At 42.6% G+C, this 18353-nt stretch overlaps 1 protein-coding gene across 3 annotated transcripts in view; it reads right to left on the reverse strand.

Moving 5' to 3' along the window:
* Positions 1 to 38: 38 nt before the first annotated feature.
* The window catches only part of PAICS (phosphoribosylaminoimidazole carboxylase and phosphoribosylaminoimidazolesuccinocarboxamide synthase), a 35346-nt gene continuing 17031 nt past the window's right edge, over positions 39 to 18353 (reverse strand). For all 3 annotated transcript variants that reach the window (XM_053703940.1, XM_053703939.1, XM_053703942.1), the window contains 2 exons: positions 5775 to 5933; positions 39 to 271 (listed from right to left, as the gene is read on the reverse strand). In XM_053703940.1, the coding sequence (XP_053559915.1) occupies positions 105 to 271; positions 5775 to 5933 (326 nt within the window). In that variant the 3' untranslated portion in view covers positions 39 to 104. The remainder of the gene's footprint in view (positions 272 to 5774; positions 5934 to 18353) is intronic.

Below are 18353 nucleotides of genomic sequence, written 5' to 3' on the forward strand. Positions count from 1 at the left end.
AGTTCAGACATTTGAATGGAAATAAACATAAGGTACAATTTAAACAAAAAAACATTGCTTTTATTGAAATGGGATATTTGACAAGCAGCAGCACATGCCAGATATTATACACTGCACTCTCTCAGCTTTGTGTCTGCTTGTTTGAGAGAGATCCAGGTGTTCAGTGTGCAGGAGCGCAGTTTAGACCACACCAAATGGTTGCTTAAGCCGAAAATCTGAGCAGCAAATTGAGCTGCTGCTTCTGGAGATAGCACAGTAGAGCAGCCAAGACCTGAAAAACAAAATCATATATATGTACTTAACTGGGACTGGCTACCAATCTAGGCAATTTGAGCTTAAAAGCACAAAACAGAATGTATAAAACTGCAGAGATTAAACACAATCAGCTCAGCAGGAATGCACTATAGAGAGCTAACTGAACACATCTGTTGCCAATGACATATAGTCACTAATCACCAGCTAGATCCCAGTAATACATGGCTTCTGCTGAAGAAATTTATATGTACATATGCTTTTCAACAAAGGAACCTATGAGAACAAAGTAAATTTGATAATGTGAGTTTAAATGCTCTAGCTTAATCATGAGACTTTCATTTTGACTTTTAAGTGCCTTTAAGAAAGATTAAAATTAGATTAAAATCCAAGATGGCAAACATTACAACACTTATTGAAAGCTAAAAACTGCATACAATGGTTACTAGTAGAGATGGGATGATTCTACCTTTCTTATACAACATAAAAATGTTTTTTTTTTTTTTTACAGCATTAAGCAATAATCCCCAAGTACTGAGTATTAAATGGACGATCCTCTTGTTTCTAAATAACTGTTAAAGGAACAAAAACATTCAAAATGAAACGGTCATAATTCAGGTAGAGCACATAAAAAGGAAATTTATGCTTACCTGATAAATTTATTTCTTTTACGATATGACGAGTCCACGGATTTCATCCTTACTTATCGGATATTGCCTCCTGGTCAGCAGGAGGCGGCAAAGAGCTCCACAGCAGAGCTGCATAAATAGCTCCTCCCTCCCCCCCCGAACCCAGTCATTCGACCGAAGTTAGGAAGAGAAAGGAAAAGCCAAGGAGCAGAGGTGACTGAAGTTGAACAAAAATAAAGACCAGTCTTAGAAAATGACAGGGTGGGCCGTGGACTCGTCATATCGTAAAAGAAATAAATTTATCAGGTAAGCATAAATTTCCTTTTCTTTTACAAGATATGAAAAGTCCACGGATTTCATCCTTACTTATGGGATACAATACCAAAGCTAAAGGACACGGATAAAAGGGAGGGACAAGACAGGAACCTAAACGGAAGGCACCACTGCTTGAAGAACCTGTCTCCCAAAAACAGCCTTAGACGAGGCAGAAGTATCAAATTTGTATTTGGAAAAAAAAAAGTGTGAAGAGACGACCAAGTTGCAGCTTTGCAAATCTGTTCAACAGAAGCATCATTTTTAAATGCCCATGAGGAAGCCACAGCCCTAGTAGAATGAGCCGTAATTCATTCAGGAGGCTGCTGTCCAGCAGTCTCATATGCAATACGGATGATACTCTTCAGCCAAAAAGAAAAAGAGGTAGCCATAGCTTTCTAAACCCTACGTTTCCCAGCAAAAACAACAAATAACGAAGAGGTTTGACAAAAATCTTTAGTCGCCTGCAAGTAGAACTTCAAGGTACGGACTACGTCCAAATTATGTAACAGACGCTCCTTCTTAGAAGAAGTTAGGACACAAGGAAGGAACAACAATTTCATGATTAATATTCTTGTTAGAAACAACCTTAGGAAGAAAATCAGGTTTGGTACGTAACGCCACCTTATCCGAATGGAAAATAAGATAAGGAGAATCACATTGTAATGCCTAAAGCTCAGAAACTCTGCGAACAGAAGAAATAGCAACCAAAAATAAAACTTTCCAAGAAAATAATCTCTATGAAGAACATTAAGAACTAAATTCAAACTCCAAGGAGGAGCAATTGGTCTAAACACTGGTTCAATCTTTTTGTCAGGCTCTGACTAGAATCAGACCTGACGTTTGTGTAACAAAATAGACAAGGCAGAAATCTGTCCCTTTAAGGAACTTGCCGACAACCCTTTCTTCAATCCTTCTTGGAGAAAAGATAAAATCCTGGGAATCCTAACCCTACTCCATGAGTAGCCCTTGGATTCGCACCAATAAAGATATTTACGCCATATCTTATGGTAAATCTTTCTAGTAACAGGCTTGAGTGCCTGAATCAAGGTATCAATGACCGCCTCAGAGAACCCCCGCTTAGATGAGATCAAGCTTTCAATCTCCAAACAGTCAGCTGCAGAGAAATTAGATTTGGATGATGGAAGCGTCCCTGAATGAGAAGGTCCTGCCTCAATGGAAGCTTCCACGGTGGCAGAGATGACATGTCCATCAGATCGGCATACCAAATCCTGCGAAGCCCTCTCCAGTTTGACTTGAGCAATCACCCGGGGAAGGAGAGCAAATGGAGGGAACACATAAGCTAGGTTGAACGACCAAGGCATCAGTTCGGCCTGAGGATCCCTATCTCGGGAGCTTTGCATTCTGACGAGACGCCATGAGATCCAGCTCCGGCCTGCCCCATCTGAGAATCAGGGTGGCAAAGACCTCCGGATGGAGTTCCCACTCCCCCGGATGAAACATCTGCTCAAAAAATCTGCTTCCCAATTGTCTACCCCTGGGATGTAGATTGCTGACAGATAAGAGTGAGCCTCCGCCCACCGAATTATCTTGGATACTTCTGTCATCGCCAAGGAACTCCTTGTTCCTCACTGATGATTGATGTAAGCCACAGTCGTGATGTTGTCCGACTGAAATCGGATGAACTTTTCCGAAACCAACTGAGGCCAAGCTTGAAGAGCATTGAATATTGCCCTCAATTCCAGAATATTGATTGGAAGTAGGGACTCTGACCGAGTCCACACACCCTGAGCCTTCAGGGAATTCCAGACTGCACCCCATCCTAGTAAACTGGCGTCCGTTGTCACTATCACCCATGAGGGTCTGCGGAAGCACGTCCCCTGGGACAGATGATCCGGCGACAACTACCAAAGAAGAGCGTCTCTTGTCTCCTGATCCTCTCCAGACAGACTTAGCTTGTGCAAAATTTCCCTTCCTGTTTACTCTGTCTACCCCTTTGCTTAGATGTTTTATCCTGAGGTAGGTGACCCATACCTCCCATAATGTCAGAAATGATCTCTTTCAAGTCAGGCCCAAATAGGGTCTTCCCCTTGAGAGGAATAGCCAAAAGTTTGGACTTAGAGGACACATCCGCAGACCAAGATTTTAACCATAAAGCTCTGCGCGCTAGAATGGAAAATCCTGCATTCTTAGCCGCAAAATTGGCAATCTGAAAGGCGGCATCCGTAACAAAAGAATTAGACAGCTTAAGGGCCTTAATTCTATCCATTATTTCCTAAGTCTCAGTCTTAAGAGACTCTAAGGCGTCAAACCAAAAGGCAGCCGCAGTTGTGACTGGTACAATGCAGGCCGTCGGTTGTAATAGAAACCCTTGATGAACAAATAGCTTTTTTAGAAGACCCTCCAACTCTTTATCCATAGGGTCTTTGAAAGCACAACTGTCCTCAATAGGGATAGTCTTACACTTAGCCAGGGTTGAAATAGCTCCCTCCACCTTAGGGATTGTTTGCCAAGAGTACCGAACAGCGTCAGGTATAGGGTACATTTTCTTAAAAAATAGGGGAAGGTGAGAACGGGATACCCGGTCTTTTCCATTCCTGCGAAACAATTTCCGAAATTCTCTTAGGAACCGGAAAGACAGAGTAAGAAGGAACTTCTAAGTACTTCATCTTAAACAATTTCTCTGGAGGTACCACAATAGAGACAGTCGTCCAGAGTCAGCAAAACCTCCCGCAGCAACAGGCGGAGGTGCTCCAGTTTAAATCTGAAAGCCATGACGTCCGAATCTGTCTGAGGCAACGCACTACCCAAGTCAGACAGTTTCCCCTCAGAAAGGATCTCCCTACCCCCCAAGTCAGATCCCTGGGATGGTACATTGGAGATAGTCATCAGAGCATCAGTCGCCGCAGTGACCACATGGGTTTCTGCCCTGCTGCGTTTGCCTTGCAACACTGGCAACTTAGACAAAACTTCTGAGAGAGTGGATGACATAACTGCAGCCATATCCTGCAGAGTAAAAGAAGCAGACGCCGTTGAAGAATATGGCGTCATTTGTGCAGGCGTTAAAGGTTGTGATGCTTGGGGTGAAAATTGCGGTATACCCTGAGTCTTATCAGTCTGAGAACAGTCATTGGATATATCTTTATTAAAGAAAATCTTTTCCTTAAAATTCTAAAGCCCTCTCAATACATGGGGGGGCATAGTGTAACAGGGGGTTCCACAATGGCATCCAAACACATAGGACATGTACTGTGTTCAAGGTCCTCCATAGTGTCAGATTTCAAAGGCAAGCGTGGTCAAGTCACTGATAAACAAGAACAATCACTGTCTCAAAAAATAAAGTACTGTCTCTTTAAATACGTCTTCACATTTATTCAAATATGACGAAAATATGTATTAGGTGCGGTCCAATGTATCTCACACTCCCCACGTTGGCCCTGCTCACACACAGGTCCCTGAAACAGTTGCCTCTCCGCAGCTCCTACCTGCCTCCGTGACCACCGCTACCCTCCAACAGCGTGCCTAGGAACGCTTAGAGATTATCTTAACTAGCGGACCTAGGGGCTGCACTAGAACACTGCTCCAAGTACTCTCGATGCGGAACTGCGCGCGAAAACAAGCCCCGCCCATCAAAACCGAGAAAAAAGAAAATGTCAATCTAATGTCATGTACCCGATCAGTTACAGTTCTTAACACAGTAAAAACTCCCCAGCTTCAGCCAACAAACTCCTTGTTCTCAAATAATAAACAGAGTTGTGCCCGTTATGGTACTCGCAGCCGAGTACTAAAATTAACCTCCCAGAGCTTCCGGCTAATGTACAATGATACCAGACTGTCTGGAAACTTTAACAGTGTGTGGGTTGTCATCTGGTTACCTTTGCGGATGACCTCCAACGTACTAGCATAGGAAGACCCCTATTTTTTTTTTTATTTTTTTTTTTAGAGTCTATACCCTCCAAAATGCCACAGTATAGTACATCCATTTCTGAGTAAATGCCTCAAAGCCCCAGAAATAAACAGACTGCACTTACCTCCATGCTGAGGAACAGCATGAAAATATTCAGTGTCAAGAGGTCCACTTCTCCTTTTGAGGTCCTGTGAAAAGAGAAATGTCTTAGGAAAAATTCACTAAGTCCATATCCAGGCAGCACCAATATGGGAGGCGTAGTGAGACTAAAACCTCACAAGTTCCCTTAACTGGTTCTTCCAGAAGCTGCCCGGTAGTAAAATATTACACTTTGGCACCATAAAAAACAAAACAAAAAAAAACCTCTTGATTGTAGAAACTAAACTAGCACCTCACTCCTATCACTAACACAGGCAAAGAGAATGACTGGGTTGGGGGGGGGAAGGGAGGAGCTATTTATGCAGCTCTGCTGTGGAGCTCTTTGCCTCCTCCTGCTGACCAGGAGGCGATATCTCATAAGTAAGGATGTAATCCGTGGACTAGTCAAATCTTGTAAAAGAAACAAACTTTTAATCCATTTCCGTTATTTAAATGTGCAGTCTTTATATGCACACTTTGAGGCACAAGCTCCTACTGAGCATGTGCAAGATTCAAATATTTATATGCATTTTGTGATTGGCTGATGGCCGTCAAATTATGAAATGACCCCTTACCGCTGGGCATTCTAAGTGAAGACCAGACATCTTGTGCTCCCCAATCTGCAGTGAGAGGGGGGCAGTTAATAACAGGATAAGCAGTGTTTCCAGACATAACAGGCCCTAAGCCATTGCTTCGCCCAGCCACTGCAATGAAGACAGTAGGAATGCCATCACCTAGGGATAGAAGGAAATCAGTGTTAAAGAAAATAAAAAAAATTATATATATATATATCTATCTTATTATTGGACTGTGTCAAACATAATAGGTTGGCAGTTCCAAAATAGTCTAAGGTTATCCTAATTATACATAGATGAATAGATTGATAGGAGATTGAACATGACTCCGATCAAACGAAAAACAAGATTTATGCTTACCTGATAAATCTATTTCTTTCTGGATATGGAGAGTCCACGTCGTCAATTACTAGTGGGAATATCACTCCTGGCCAGCAGGAGGAGGAAAAGAGCACCACAGCAAAACTGTTAAGTGTCACTCCCCTACCCTACTTTGACCAAAAGGAAAATGGAAAAAAAGGAACACAAAAAAAAGAAGGTGTAGAGGTGCCTGAGGTTTAGTAAAAAACAAAACACAAATTAACTTAAATTAAGGGTGGGGTCGTGGACTCACCATATCCGGAAATAAATAGATTTATCAGGCAAGCATAAATCTTGTTTTCTTTACTAAAATATGGAGAGTCCACATCATCAATTACTAGTGGGAACCAATTCCCAAGCTAGAAGACACAGATGACTAGGGAGGGATAACAGGCAGACCTAAATAGAAGGCCCCACCGCTTGAAGAACCTTTCTCCCAAAAGAAACCTCGGCAAAAGTAAAAAATTAAAAAAAAAAAAAAAAATTGGAAAAAGTATGCAGAGCGGACCAAGTTGCAGCCTTGCAAATCTGTTCCACAGAAGCTTAATTTTAAAAGCCCAAGAAAAAAAAAAAGGAGACAGCCCTCGTGGAATGGGTCGTAATTCTAACTAGCAGTCTCATAAGCAAAAAGAATTATACTTCTCAACCAGAGAAAGTAGTAGCGGAGGCTTTCTGACCTTTACATTTCCAGAGAAACAAGCAAGTCAGAAGACTGGTGAAAAACCTTAGTCGCCTGTAGATAAAATTTCAAAGCATGAACAACATCCAAGTTATGTAACAAACATTCCTTATGATAAGAAGGATTAATAGTTATATCTGAAACACTTTTGGAAGAAAACCTAACTTAGAACCAGGAACCGCCTTAACATGAAGATAAATCGAATCACACTGCCAAGCCGAGAGTTCCGAGACTCTACGAGCAGTAGAGATAGCAGCAAAAAAAAAAAAAAAAAAAAAAAAAAAAACCCTTACAAGATAACAACTTAATATCTATGGAATGCAATGACTCAAACGGAGCCAGCCGAAAAGTTTAACAAGGATAAGGCTCCAAAGAGGAGAAACACAGTTAAACACATGCCTGAAACTAACCAAGGCCTGACAAAAAAAAAATAAAAAAATATTGCACATCCGCCAGACGCTTGTGTAACAAAAAAAAAGGTATTGCAGAAATCTGAACCTTCAGAGCAATGACTGACAAACCCTTCTACAGACCTTCCTGGAGAAAGGACAAAATCCTAGGAATCCTGACCCCACTCCAAGAGTAGCCCTTGGATCCACACCAATAAAGGAATTTACACCATATCTTATGGTAAATCTTTCTAGTTACAGACTTGCAAGCCTAAATCAGGGTCTCAAGTACTACTGACTCAGAAAAACCATGCTTAGACAGAACTAAGCATTCAATCTCCAAGCAGTCAGCTTCAGAGAAACAAGATTTGGATGAAGGAATGGACCCTGAGTTAGAAGGTCCTTCCTCAGAGGCAACCTCTTTACTAGGTCTGCACACCAGATCCTGCAAGGCCATGCAGGAGCCATTAGAATTACAGATGCCCTCTCTGATACAAGCAATGACTCGAGGAAAGAAAGCAAACTGAGGAAACAGGTATGCTAGAAAAATCTCAAGGAACCGCCTGAGAATCTATCAGGGCGGCCTGGGGATCTCTTGACCTTGAACCGTACCTTGGAAGCTTGGCATTCTGCCGAAATGGCATCAGATCCAATTCCGGCATCCCCCATTTGAGGGTTAAACTGGAGACCACCTCTGGATGGAGAGCCCACTCCCCAGGATGAAAATGTCTGTCTGCTCAGGAAATACGCTTCCCAGTTGTCCACTCCTGGAGTGTGGATGGCAGAAAGACAGCAATTGTGAGCTTTCGCCCACTGAACAATCCGAGCCACCTCCTTCATGGCTAAGTAACTCGAGTTCCTCCCTAGTGGTTGATTTAAGCCACTGAGGTGATATTGTCAGACTGGAACCTGATAAACCGGGCTAAGGATAACTGAGGGCAAGCCATCAGGGCAATTTAAAAATCGCTCTCAACTCCAAGATGTTGGAGAGAGCAGACTACTCCCAAGTCCATAGTCCTTGCGCCTTTAACGAGTCCCAGACTGCCTTCCAGCCCAGCAGGCTGGCGTCCATGGTCACAATCACCTAGGAAGGTCTCTGGAAGCATGTGCCCCGAGACAGAGCTCCTGAAAAAACCACCATGGGAGAGAGTCTCTTGTCGACTGATCTGTATGATCCCCATGCCATTGTCTGAGCATGCATAACTGCAGAGCTCTCAAATGGAATCGAGCAAAGGGAATGATGTCCATGTAAGCGACCATCAGACCAATTACCTCCAAACATTAAGCCACAGATGGCCGAACAGTAGACTGCAGAGAGAGGCAAGAACAATTTATGATTTTCTGACCTCTGTCAGAAATATTTACATAGCTAGGGAATCTATTATGGTCCCTAAGAAAACTACCCTTGTAGTTGGAACAAAGGAACTCTTCTAGATTTGCTTCCATCCGAGAAAATGAAGAAAAGTTAACAAGGTCTCTGAATAAGAGATTGCTCGAAAAAAAAAAAAAAAAATAGATGGCACCTGAACCAAAATGTCGTTCAGGAAGGGCACCCCTGCAATTCCCAGAGACCTACAGGAGTCTTCTAGAAAGGCAAATCTCAGGAACTTGAGACAATCCCTTAGGATGGGAACATGAAAGAACACGTCCCTCAGGTCTATGTTAGAGCATGAACCGACCCTCTTGAGTCAAAGGAAGAATGGAACAAAGTTTCCATCTTGAAGGACGGTACTCTGAGAATAATTAATAATAGATCTTAGGCCCTGAACACAGATCAAGAATGCCTCTTTTTACCTGGATTTCAGATAACCCTGAGAGGAGAAAACTGTCCCTGGGAGGGAAAGTGAATTCTATTTGAAACCTTAAGATACTATGTCTTCAGCCCAAAGATCTGGGACAACTCTTATCCAAAGCCAACCCCAGACCGTGGCAAACCCAACATGCTGACTTTGTCTGCAGGCTTCTTTGATTACGTCCCCTAGTTTCAAGACTAATTGGGTTTCCAAAAAGACATGGAGAGGAAGACTTTCCTTTGAAGTTACTGAGGAACAAAAAATTACTTTGATGTCCTTAATCTCTATTCTTCTTGGCTTGTGGAAGAAAGACCTTTCCACCCGAAGAATCAGGAATTATTTCTGCCACAACGCCCTGCGGCTAGGACAGAGAAGCTAGATATCTTGGCAGCATCAAAAATAAAGGAATTGGCTAGTTTGAAAGCCTTAATCCTGTTTAGGATCTCCACCAAAGGAGTGTCTTCTCAAATTGAAACAGACAAGGCGTCACACCAATAATATGCCACACTTGAAGCAATACAAACTGCAGGTTGCCATTGAAGACCTTGATGAACATACATCTTTAAATAAGCCTCCAGCTTTTTGTCCATAGGATCCTTAAAGAGCAGGTATCCTCTAGTTCTCTTAGCCAGAGTAGAAATAGCCCCTTCTACTTTAGGCACCGTGCGCCTTGAATCTTTAATGGAGTCAGCGACAGGAAAACATCTCTTTAAAAAGACAGGGGGGGGGGGTGAAATAACCCTGGTTTCTCCCATTCCTGTGCAAAAATCTGTTACACGGTCTGGAACAGGAAACACTTCCATAGAGGAAGGAACATCGTAGTAACTATTACCCTTATTAGATTTCTTAGGGTTGACAACGACAGGCGTTTCGGAATTGTCCAAAGTAGCGAAAACATCCTTTAACAACATCAGATGAAGGAATTATACTGTCCGAATCTGAGATTTCACCCTCAGATGCTACCGACGTATCCTCATCAGACTATGAGGGAGGACAACCTGCGTAGCAGTAGAAGGAACAGAAACCTTACTATCTGAATGTCTAATTATCCTCATGACTATTCCCAGCATAGAAAATCAGATAGTGCCACAGATACCACTGAAGGTATCTGTGCAGCAACTTCAGCAAGCAAATAAACTCCTCCAGGAGAATGAGAGGAACTGCAGGGCACTATATGTGTAGCCATTGAGGCTTGGGATGTTTAAGGAGAAAACTGTGGCAATGCCCGAACAGCATCATCCTAAGAGACCTGAAGCTCAAAAACAAAAAAGTTTATCTTCCTAAGTCTGAGGGAAGAATTGCATTGAAAACAAATTAGAGCCTCAAGACATAATCAGCATATATGCATAGGAACAGACACCTGTTCCATAATACCCCAAATTTCAGGAGAAAACAGTGTCACTTAAATGTATTTCCTAAGTCTTAACAGAGAGCCAGAAATAAAAGATGCACTGTCACTTTAAGTGTTTTTCAAGATCGTTTGAGTTGAAAAAAAACTGCAACCCAACAAATATCATTTACTAATGAGTCTTAACAGAGAGACTGAATATAGTGAATAGTAGTGTATTACGTTTCTTTCATTCAGAGAAATACCCTGTCCACAAAAGGCAAAAAAATAAATAAATAAAAAAAATTAATTAAGCAATAAAACAATCCGTTACAATACTTGTAACACAGATCCGAAAAGGAATAAAAATAGCCACCAGCCACTCCGTTCTCAGCTGGAGCAGAATCACGTGATCGGCAGAGAAATTAAGTGCGCAGTTAGCTAACCGCACTTTATTCTCACAGCAGCTAAATCAAATATCCAACATGACAATTAGGTAGGCGCTCTGCGGCTGCTCTAACAAAAAAAAAAAAAAAAAAAAAACCACAAACTGCTCAAGGGTCAAATCTGTGGCCACTAGCGTATTAGTCAAAATACTTGTTCTTTACGGCTGCTCCATTCATTCTTATAAATGCACAGCAGCGAACTAAGTTTCCACATAGCACTACATGCAAAAACTTAATGATCTTGTCCCCCAGACAGTGACATATATACACATAAGTGAAAAAACTAAAACCAAAGCCTCTGGGTGTAATTGCTACAATAAAAGGAATTAGACAGAGAAAAGTATGATGATAATAGATCATACAATAGGGTGCGCAAAACTATAAACAAAAATTATATGTGCTGTAAATGCTTGTGTATGTATATAATGAATATAAGTAGTAGATTTACTAGTGATCATATAATGTTCATTGTGATTTAGTCATGTTGTGACAGAAAACAAACCAATGTGATGAGCTTTTGCTAGAAAAAATTTTTTGGTGTGTAATGTGATATTGACTTGCAGAATGATATTTTTTTTCAAAAAAAAAAAAAAAAAAAAAATCTATAAAAAAAAACCTGCAATGTGTAAATCAATATATAAAAAAAATTTCACAAAAAAAACCAGTTTGTGTGCAAAAATAAAAAGTAAAAAAAAAAAAAAAAAGTTAAAAATAATATATTAAAAATCTGCAATGTGATGTATAATCAATGCATAGATATAAAAGTAAATATATTCACTATAAAGTCCAGCAAATAAAAGCAACCAGTGGAATAAACGCTGTCAGAATCAGCAGATGTATGAGGCTGCTTCACTCCAAACCGGTGGCGAGTCGGATAATCTGTAGAATTGAGAGCAAGAAAGAGAGAGCGCCTAATGGTGTAATATCGTCAGGGACCAGATAGATACAATCATAAACAGTATCAGCTAAATGGATACTCACAAAAGGATTGGCACTCGCAAGTAGTGCATACAGGCATGCTGACCTTTATACAGCAGTCAGTACGCTGAGTGTATGGAATTCGTATTGGAGATCTGTTATGGTAGAAAAGAAAACAAGAACCTAATGGTGCAATAACGTCTGAACCCAGGCAGACACAGACAAAAACATGGTATCAGCAAGATGGATACTCACAAGAGAGTTGGCACTCGCAAGTAGTGCATTCAGGCAGGCTGACCTTAATACAGCAGTCAGTACGCCGGTTGTTTGTAGCAGTTATCGGCTCAGGCTTGTCCTCCGCACACAGCGTGTGCACTGAATCAGCGTCTATGGCTCAGCTGTTCTCCGATGAAAGGAAATCCTCTGGGTGTGACGTCGGCGAAACGGCCAGCGAGTATTATCGGCCGAGAAACGCGTTGTATTAAGCTCTAAATAAATTCCTTTTTTAATAATTTTCACCTAGCATTTGTTCGCTGACTTTCCTTTTTCAAGATTTTTGGTTTTAAATATTTTTTAGTTACACGTTTTTATTTTGTCACTATTATATTGGACTAACAACCTCTTTGCACTGTGTACACTCTGAGCTATTACACAGCTTCAGGTGCACATGTTTGATCGCCGATGTCACACCCAGAGGATTTCCTCTCATCAGAGAACAGCTGAGCCATAGACGCTGATTCAGTGCACACGCTGTGTGCAGAGGACAAGCCTGAGCCGATAACGGCTACAAACAACCAGCGTACCGACTGCTGTATTAAGGTCAGCCTGCCTGAATGCACTACTTGCGAGTGCCAACTCTCTTGTGAGTATCCATCTTGCTGATACCGTGTTTTTGTCTGTGTCCGCCTGGGTTCAGACATTATTGCACCATTAAGTTCTTGTTTTCTTTTCTACCATAACAGATCTCCGATACGAATTCCATACACTCAGCGTACTGCCTGCTGTATAATGGTCAGCCTGCCTGTATGCACTACTTGCAAGTGCCAATCCTTTTGTGAGTATCCATTTAGCTGATACTGTTTATGATTGTATCTATCTGGTCCCTGACGATATTACACCATTAGGCGCTCTCTCTTTCTTGCTCTCAATAAAAGGAATTAACCCGTAAAGTCACACACATAAGTGCCTGCCACTGCCTAAATATAATCCTTCCCACCTCACAAGTTCCTAACTGCTTTAAAGCCACCACTACCCTACTGAAGAGATTGACGTGGACTACGGCTAGACCCAAAAAAATCTTGCTTGTAGCAAAAGAATCCAAAATTTTCTTCAGACACCAGAACTTCACCTCCTCCATTGACAGAGGCAAATAGAATGACTGGGGATTGTGGGTAGGGGAGTGACACTTAACAGCTTTGCTATGGTGCTCTTTGCCTCCTCCTGCTGGCCAGGAGTGATATTCCTACTAGTAATTGAGGACGTTGTGGACTCTCCATATCTTAGGAAAAACATAATTTATGCTTACCTGATAAATTCCTTTCTTCTGTTGTGTGATCAGTCCACGGGTCATCATTACTTCTGGGATATAACTCCTCCCCAACAGGAAATGCAAGAGGATTCACCCAGCAGAGCTGCATATAGCTCCTCCCCTCTACGTCAGTCCCAGTCATTCGACCAAGAATCAACGAGAAAGGAGTAAACAAGGGTGAAGTGGTGACTGGAGTATAATTTAAAAGATATTCACCTGCCTTAAAACAGGGCGGGCCGTGGACTGATCACACAACAGAAGAAAGGAATTTATCAGGTAAGCATAAATTATGTTTTCTTCTGTTATGTGTGATCAGTCCACGGGTCATCATTACTTCTGGGATACCAATACCAAAGCAAAAGTACACGGATGACGGGAGGGGTAGGCAGGCTCTTTATACAGAAGGAACCACTGCCTGAAGAACCTTTCTCCCAAAAATAGCCTCCGAAGAAGCAAAAGTGTCAAATTTGTAAAATTTGGAAAAAGTATGAAGCGAAGACCAAGTTGCAGCCTTGCAAATCTGTTCAACAGAGGCCTCATTCTTAAAGGCCCAAGTGGAAGCCACAGCTCTAGTGGAGTGAGCTGTAATTCTTTCAGGAGGCTGCTGTCCAGCAGTCTCATAGGCTAAACGTATTATGCTACGAAGCCAAAAAGAGAGAGAGGTAGCAGAAGCTATTTGACCTCTCCTCTGTCCAGAATAAACGACAAACAGGGAAGAAGTTTGGCGAAAATCTTTAGTTGCCTGCAAGTAGAACTTGAGGGCACGAACTACATCCAGATTGTGTAGAAGACGTTCCTTCTTTGAAGAAGGATTTGGACACAAGGATGGAACAACAATCTCTTGATTGATATTCCTGTTAGTGACTACCTTAGGTAAGAACCCAGGTTTAGTACGCAGAACTACCTTGTCTGAGTGAAAAATCAGATAAGGAGAATCACAATGTAAGGCTGATAACTCAGAGACTCTTCGAGCCGAGGAAATAGCCATTAAAAACAGAACTTTCCAAGATAACAATTTTATATCAATGGAATGAAGGGGTTCAAACGGAACACCCTGTAAAACGTTAAGAACTAAGTTTAAACTCCATGGCGGAGCAACAGCTTTAAACACAGGCTTGATCCTAGCTAAAGCCTGACAAAAGGCCTGGACGTCTGGATTTTCTGACAGACGCCTGTGTAACAAGATGGACAGAGCTGAAATCTGTCCCTTTAATGAACTAGCTGATAAACCCTTTTCTAACCCTTCTTGTAGAAAAGACAATATCCTAGGGATCCTAACCTTACTCCAGGAGTAACGTTTGGATTCGCACCAGTATAGGTATTTACGCCATATTTTATGGTAAATCTTTCTGGTAACAGGCTTCCTAGCCTGTATCAGGGTATCAATAACCGACTCAGAAAAACCACGTTTTGATAAAATCAAGCGTTCAATTTCCAAGCAGTCAGCTTCAGAGAAGTTAGATTTTGATGTTTGAATGGACCCTGTATCAGAAGGTCCTGTCTTAGAGGTAGAGACCAAGGCGGACAGGATGACATGTCCACTAGATCTGCATACCAAGTCCTGCGTGGCCATGCAGGCGCTATTAGAATCACTGATGCTCTTTCCTGTTTGATTTTGGCAATCAATCGAGGAAGCAGCGGGAAGGGTGGAAACACATAAGCCATCCCGAATTTCCAAGGTGCTGTCAAAGCATCTATCAGAACCGCTCCCGGATCCCTGGATCTGGACCCGTAGCGAGGAAGTTTGGCGTTCTGGCGAGACGCCATGAGATCTATCTCTGGTTTGCCCCAACGTCGAAGTATTTGGGCAAAGACCTCCGGATGAAGTTCCCACTCCCCCGGATGAAAAGTCTGGCGACTCAAGAAATCCGCCTCCCAGTTCTCCACTCCCGGGATGTGGATTGCTGACAGGTGGCAAGAGTGTGACTCTGCCCAGCGAATTATCTTTGATACTTCCACCATAGCTAGGGAGCTTCTTGTCCCTCCCTGATGGTTGATGTAAGCTACAGTCGTGATGTTGTCCGACTGAAACCTGATGAACCCCCGAGTTGTTAATTGGGGCCAAGCCAGAAGGGCATTGAGAACTGCTCTCAATTCCAGAATGTTTATTGGAAGGAGACTCTCCTCCTGATTCCATAGTCCCTGAGCCTTCAGAGAATTCCAGACAGCGCCCCAACCTAGTAGGCTGGCGTCTGTTGTTACAATTGTCCAGTCTGGCCTGCTGAATGGCATCCCCCTGGACAGGTGTGGCCGATGAAGCCACCATAGAAGAGAATTTCTGGTCTCTTGATTCAGATTCAGAGTAGGGGACAAATCTGAGTAATCCCCATTCCACTGACTTAGCATGCATAATTGCAGAGGTCTGAGGTGTAGGCGTGCAAAAGGTACTATGTCCATTGCCGCTACCATTAAGCCGATCACCTCCATACATTGAGCTACTGACGGGTGTTGAATGGAATGAAGGGCACGGCATGCATTTTGAAGCTTTGTTAACCTGTCCTCTGTCAGGTAAATCTTCATTTCTACAGAATCTATAAGAGTCCCCAAGAATGGAACTCTTGTGAGAGGAAAAAGAGAACTCTTCTTTTCGTTCACTTTCCAACCATGCGACCTTAGAAATGCCAGAACTAACTCTGTATGAGACTTGGCAGTTTGAAAGCTTGAAGCTTGTATTAGAATGTCGTCTAGGTATGGAGCTACCGAAATCCCTCGCGGCCTTAGTACCGCCAGAAGGGCACCCAGAACCTTTGTGAAGATTCTTGGAGCCGTAGCCAATCCGAATGGAAGAGCTATAAACTGGTAGTGCCTGTCTAAGAAGGCAAACCTTAGATACCGGTGATGATCCTTGTGGATCGGTATGTGAAGGTAAGCATCCTTTAAATCCACTGTGGTCATGTACTGACCCTCTTGGATCATGGGTAGGATTGTCCGAATAGTTTCCATTTTGAACGATGGAACTCTTAGGAATTTGTTTAGAATCTTTAAATCTAAGATTGGTCTGAAAGTTCCCTCTTTTTTGGGAACCACGAACAGGTTTGAGTAGAACCCTTGTCCTTGTTCCGACCGCGGAACCGGATGGATCACTCCCATTGTTAATAGATCTTGTACGCAGCGTAGAAACGCTTCTTTCTTTATCTGGTTTGTTGACAACCTTGACAGATGAAATCTCCCTCTTGGGGGAGATAATTTGAAGTCTAGAAGGTATCCCTGAGATATGATCTCTAGTGCCCAGGGATCCTGAACATCTCTTGCCCAGGCCTGGGCGAAGAGAGAGAGTCTGCCCCCCACTAGATCCGGTCCCGGATCGGGGGCTCTCGGTTCATGCTGTCTTTGGGGCAGCAGCAGGTTTCCTGGCCTGCTTGCTCTTGTTCCAGGACTGGTTAGGCTTCCAGCCTTGTCTGTAACGAGCAACAGCTCCTTCCTGTTTTGGTGCAGTGGAGGTTGATGCTGCTCCTGTTTTGAAATTCCGAAAGGGACGAAAATTAGACTGTCTAGCCTTAGCTTTGGCCTTGTCTTGAGGTAGGGCGTGGCCCTTACCTCCTGTAATGTCAGCGATAATTTCTTTCAAACCGGGCCCGAATAAGGACTGCCCCTTGAAAGGTATATTAAGTAATTTGGACTTAGAAGTAACATCAGCTGACCAGGATTTTAGCCACAGCGCCCTGCGTGCCTGTATGGCGAATCCTGAGTTCTTAGCCGTAAGTTTGGTTAAATGTACTACGGCCTCCGAAATGAAAGAATTAGCTAGTTTAAGGACTCTAAGCCTGTCCGTAATGTCGTCTAGCGTAGAGGAACTAAGGTTCTCTTCAAGCGACTCAATCCAAAATGCTGCCGCAGCCGTAATCGGCGCGATACATGCAAGGGGTTGTAATATAAAACCTTGTTGAACAAACATTTTCTTAAGGTAACCCTCTAATTTTTTATCCATTGGATCTGAGAAAGCACAGCTATCCTCCACCGGGATAGTGGTACGCTTAGCTAAAGTAGAAACTGCTCCCTCCACCTTGGGGACCGTTTGCCATAAGTCCCGAGTGGTGGCGTCTATTGGAAACATCTTTCTAAATATTGGAGGGGGTGAGAACGGCACACCGGGTCTATCCCACTCCTTAGTAACAATTTCAGTTAGTCTCTTAGGTATAGGAAAAACGTCAGTACTCGCCGGTACCGCAAAGTATTTATCCAACCTACACAGTTTCTCTGGTATTGCAACGGTGTTACAATCGTTGAGAGCTGCTAAGACCTCCCCTAGTAGTACACGGAGGTTCTCCAATTTAAATTTAAAATTTGAAATATCTGAGTCCAATCTGTTTGGATCAGAACCGTCACCCACAGAATGAAGCTCTCCGTCCTCATGCTCTGCGAGCTGTGACGCAGTATCAGACATGGCCCTAGCATTGTCAGCGCACTCTGTTCTCACCCCAGAGTGATCACGCTTGCCTCTTAGTTCTGGTAATTTAGACAAAACTTCAGTCATAACAGTAGCCATATCTTGTAATGTTATCTGTAATGGCCGCCCAGATGTACTAGGCGCCAAAATATCACGCACCTCCCGGGCGGGAGATGCAGGTACTGCCGCGTGAGGCGAGTTAGTCGGCATAACTCTCCCCTCGCTGTTTGGTGAAATTTGTTCACATTGTACAGATTGACTTTTATTTAAAGTAGCATCAATACAGTTAGTACATAAATTTCTATTGGGCTCCACCTTGGCATTGGAACAAATGACACAGATATCTTCCTCTGAGTCAGACATGTTTAACACACTAGCAAAAAAACTTACAACTTGGTTATAATCTTTTTTAGCAGAAAAACGTACTGTGCCTCAAAGAGGTACTAACGATTAAATGACAGTTGAAATAATGAACTGAAAAAACAGTTATAGCATCAAACTTTAAAACAACACAACTTTTAGCAAAGGTTTGTTCCCATTAGTAAAACAACACTAATTAAATTTGTACATAAGAATACAAAACAACGTTTTTATTCACAGTCACTATAAGAATTCTCACAGCTCTGCTGAGAGAATTTACCTCCCTTCAAAGAAGTTTGAAGACCCCTGAGATCTGTCAGAGATGAACCGGATCATGCAGGAAATATAAAAGTAACTGACTGGAATTTTTTGATGCGTAGCAAAGAGCGCCA

This window comes from Bombina bombina, chromosome 2, assembly GCF_027579735.1.
Source record: "Bombina bombina isolate aBomBom1 chromosome 2, aBomBom1.pri, whole genome shotgun sequence".
Classification (NCBI taxonomy): Eukaryota; Metazoa; Chordata; class Amphibia; order Anura; family Bombinatoridae; genus Bombina; species Bombina bombina.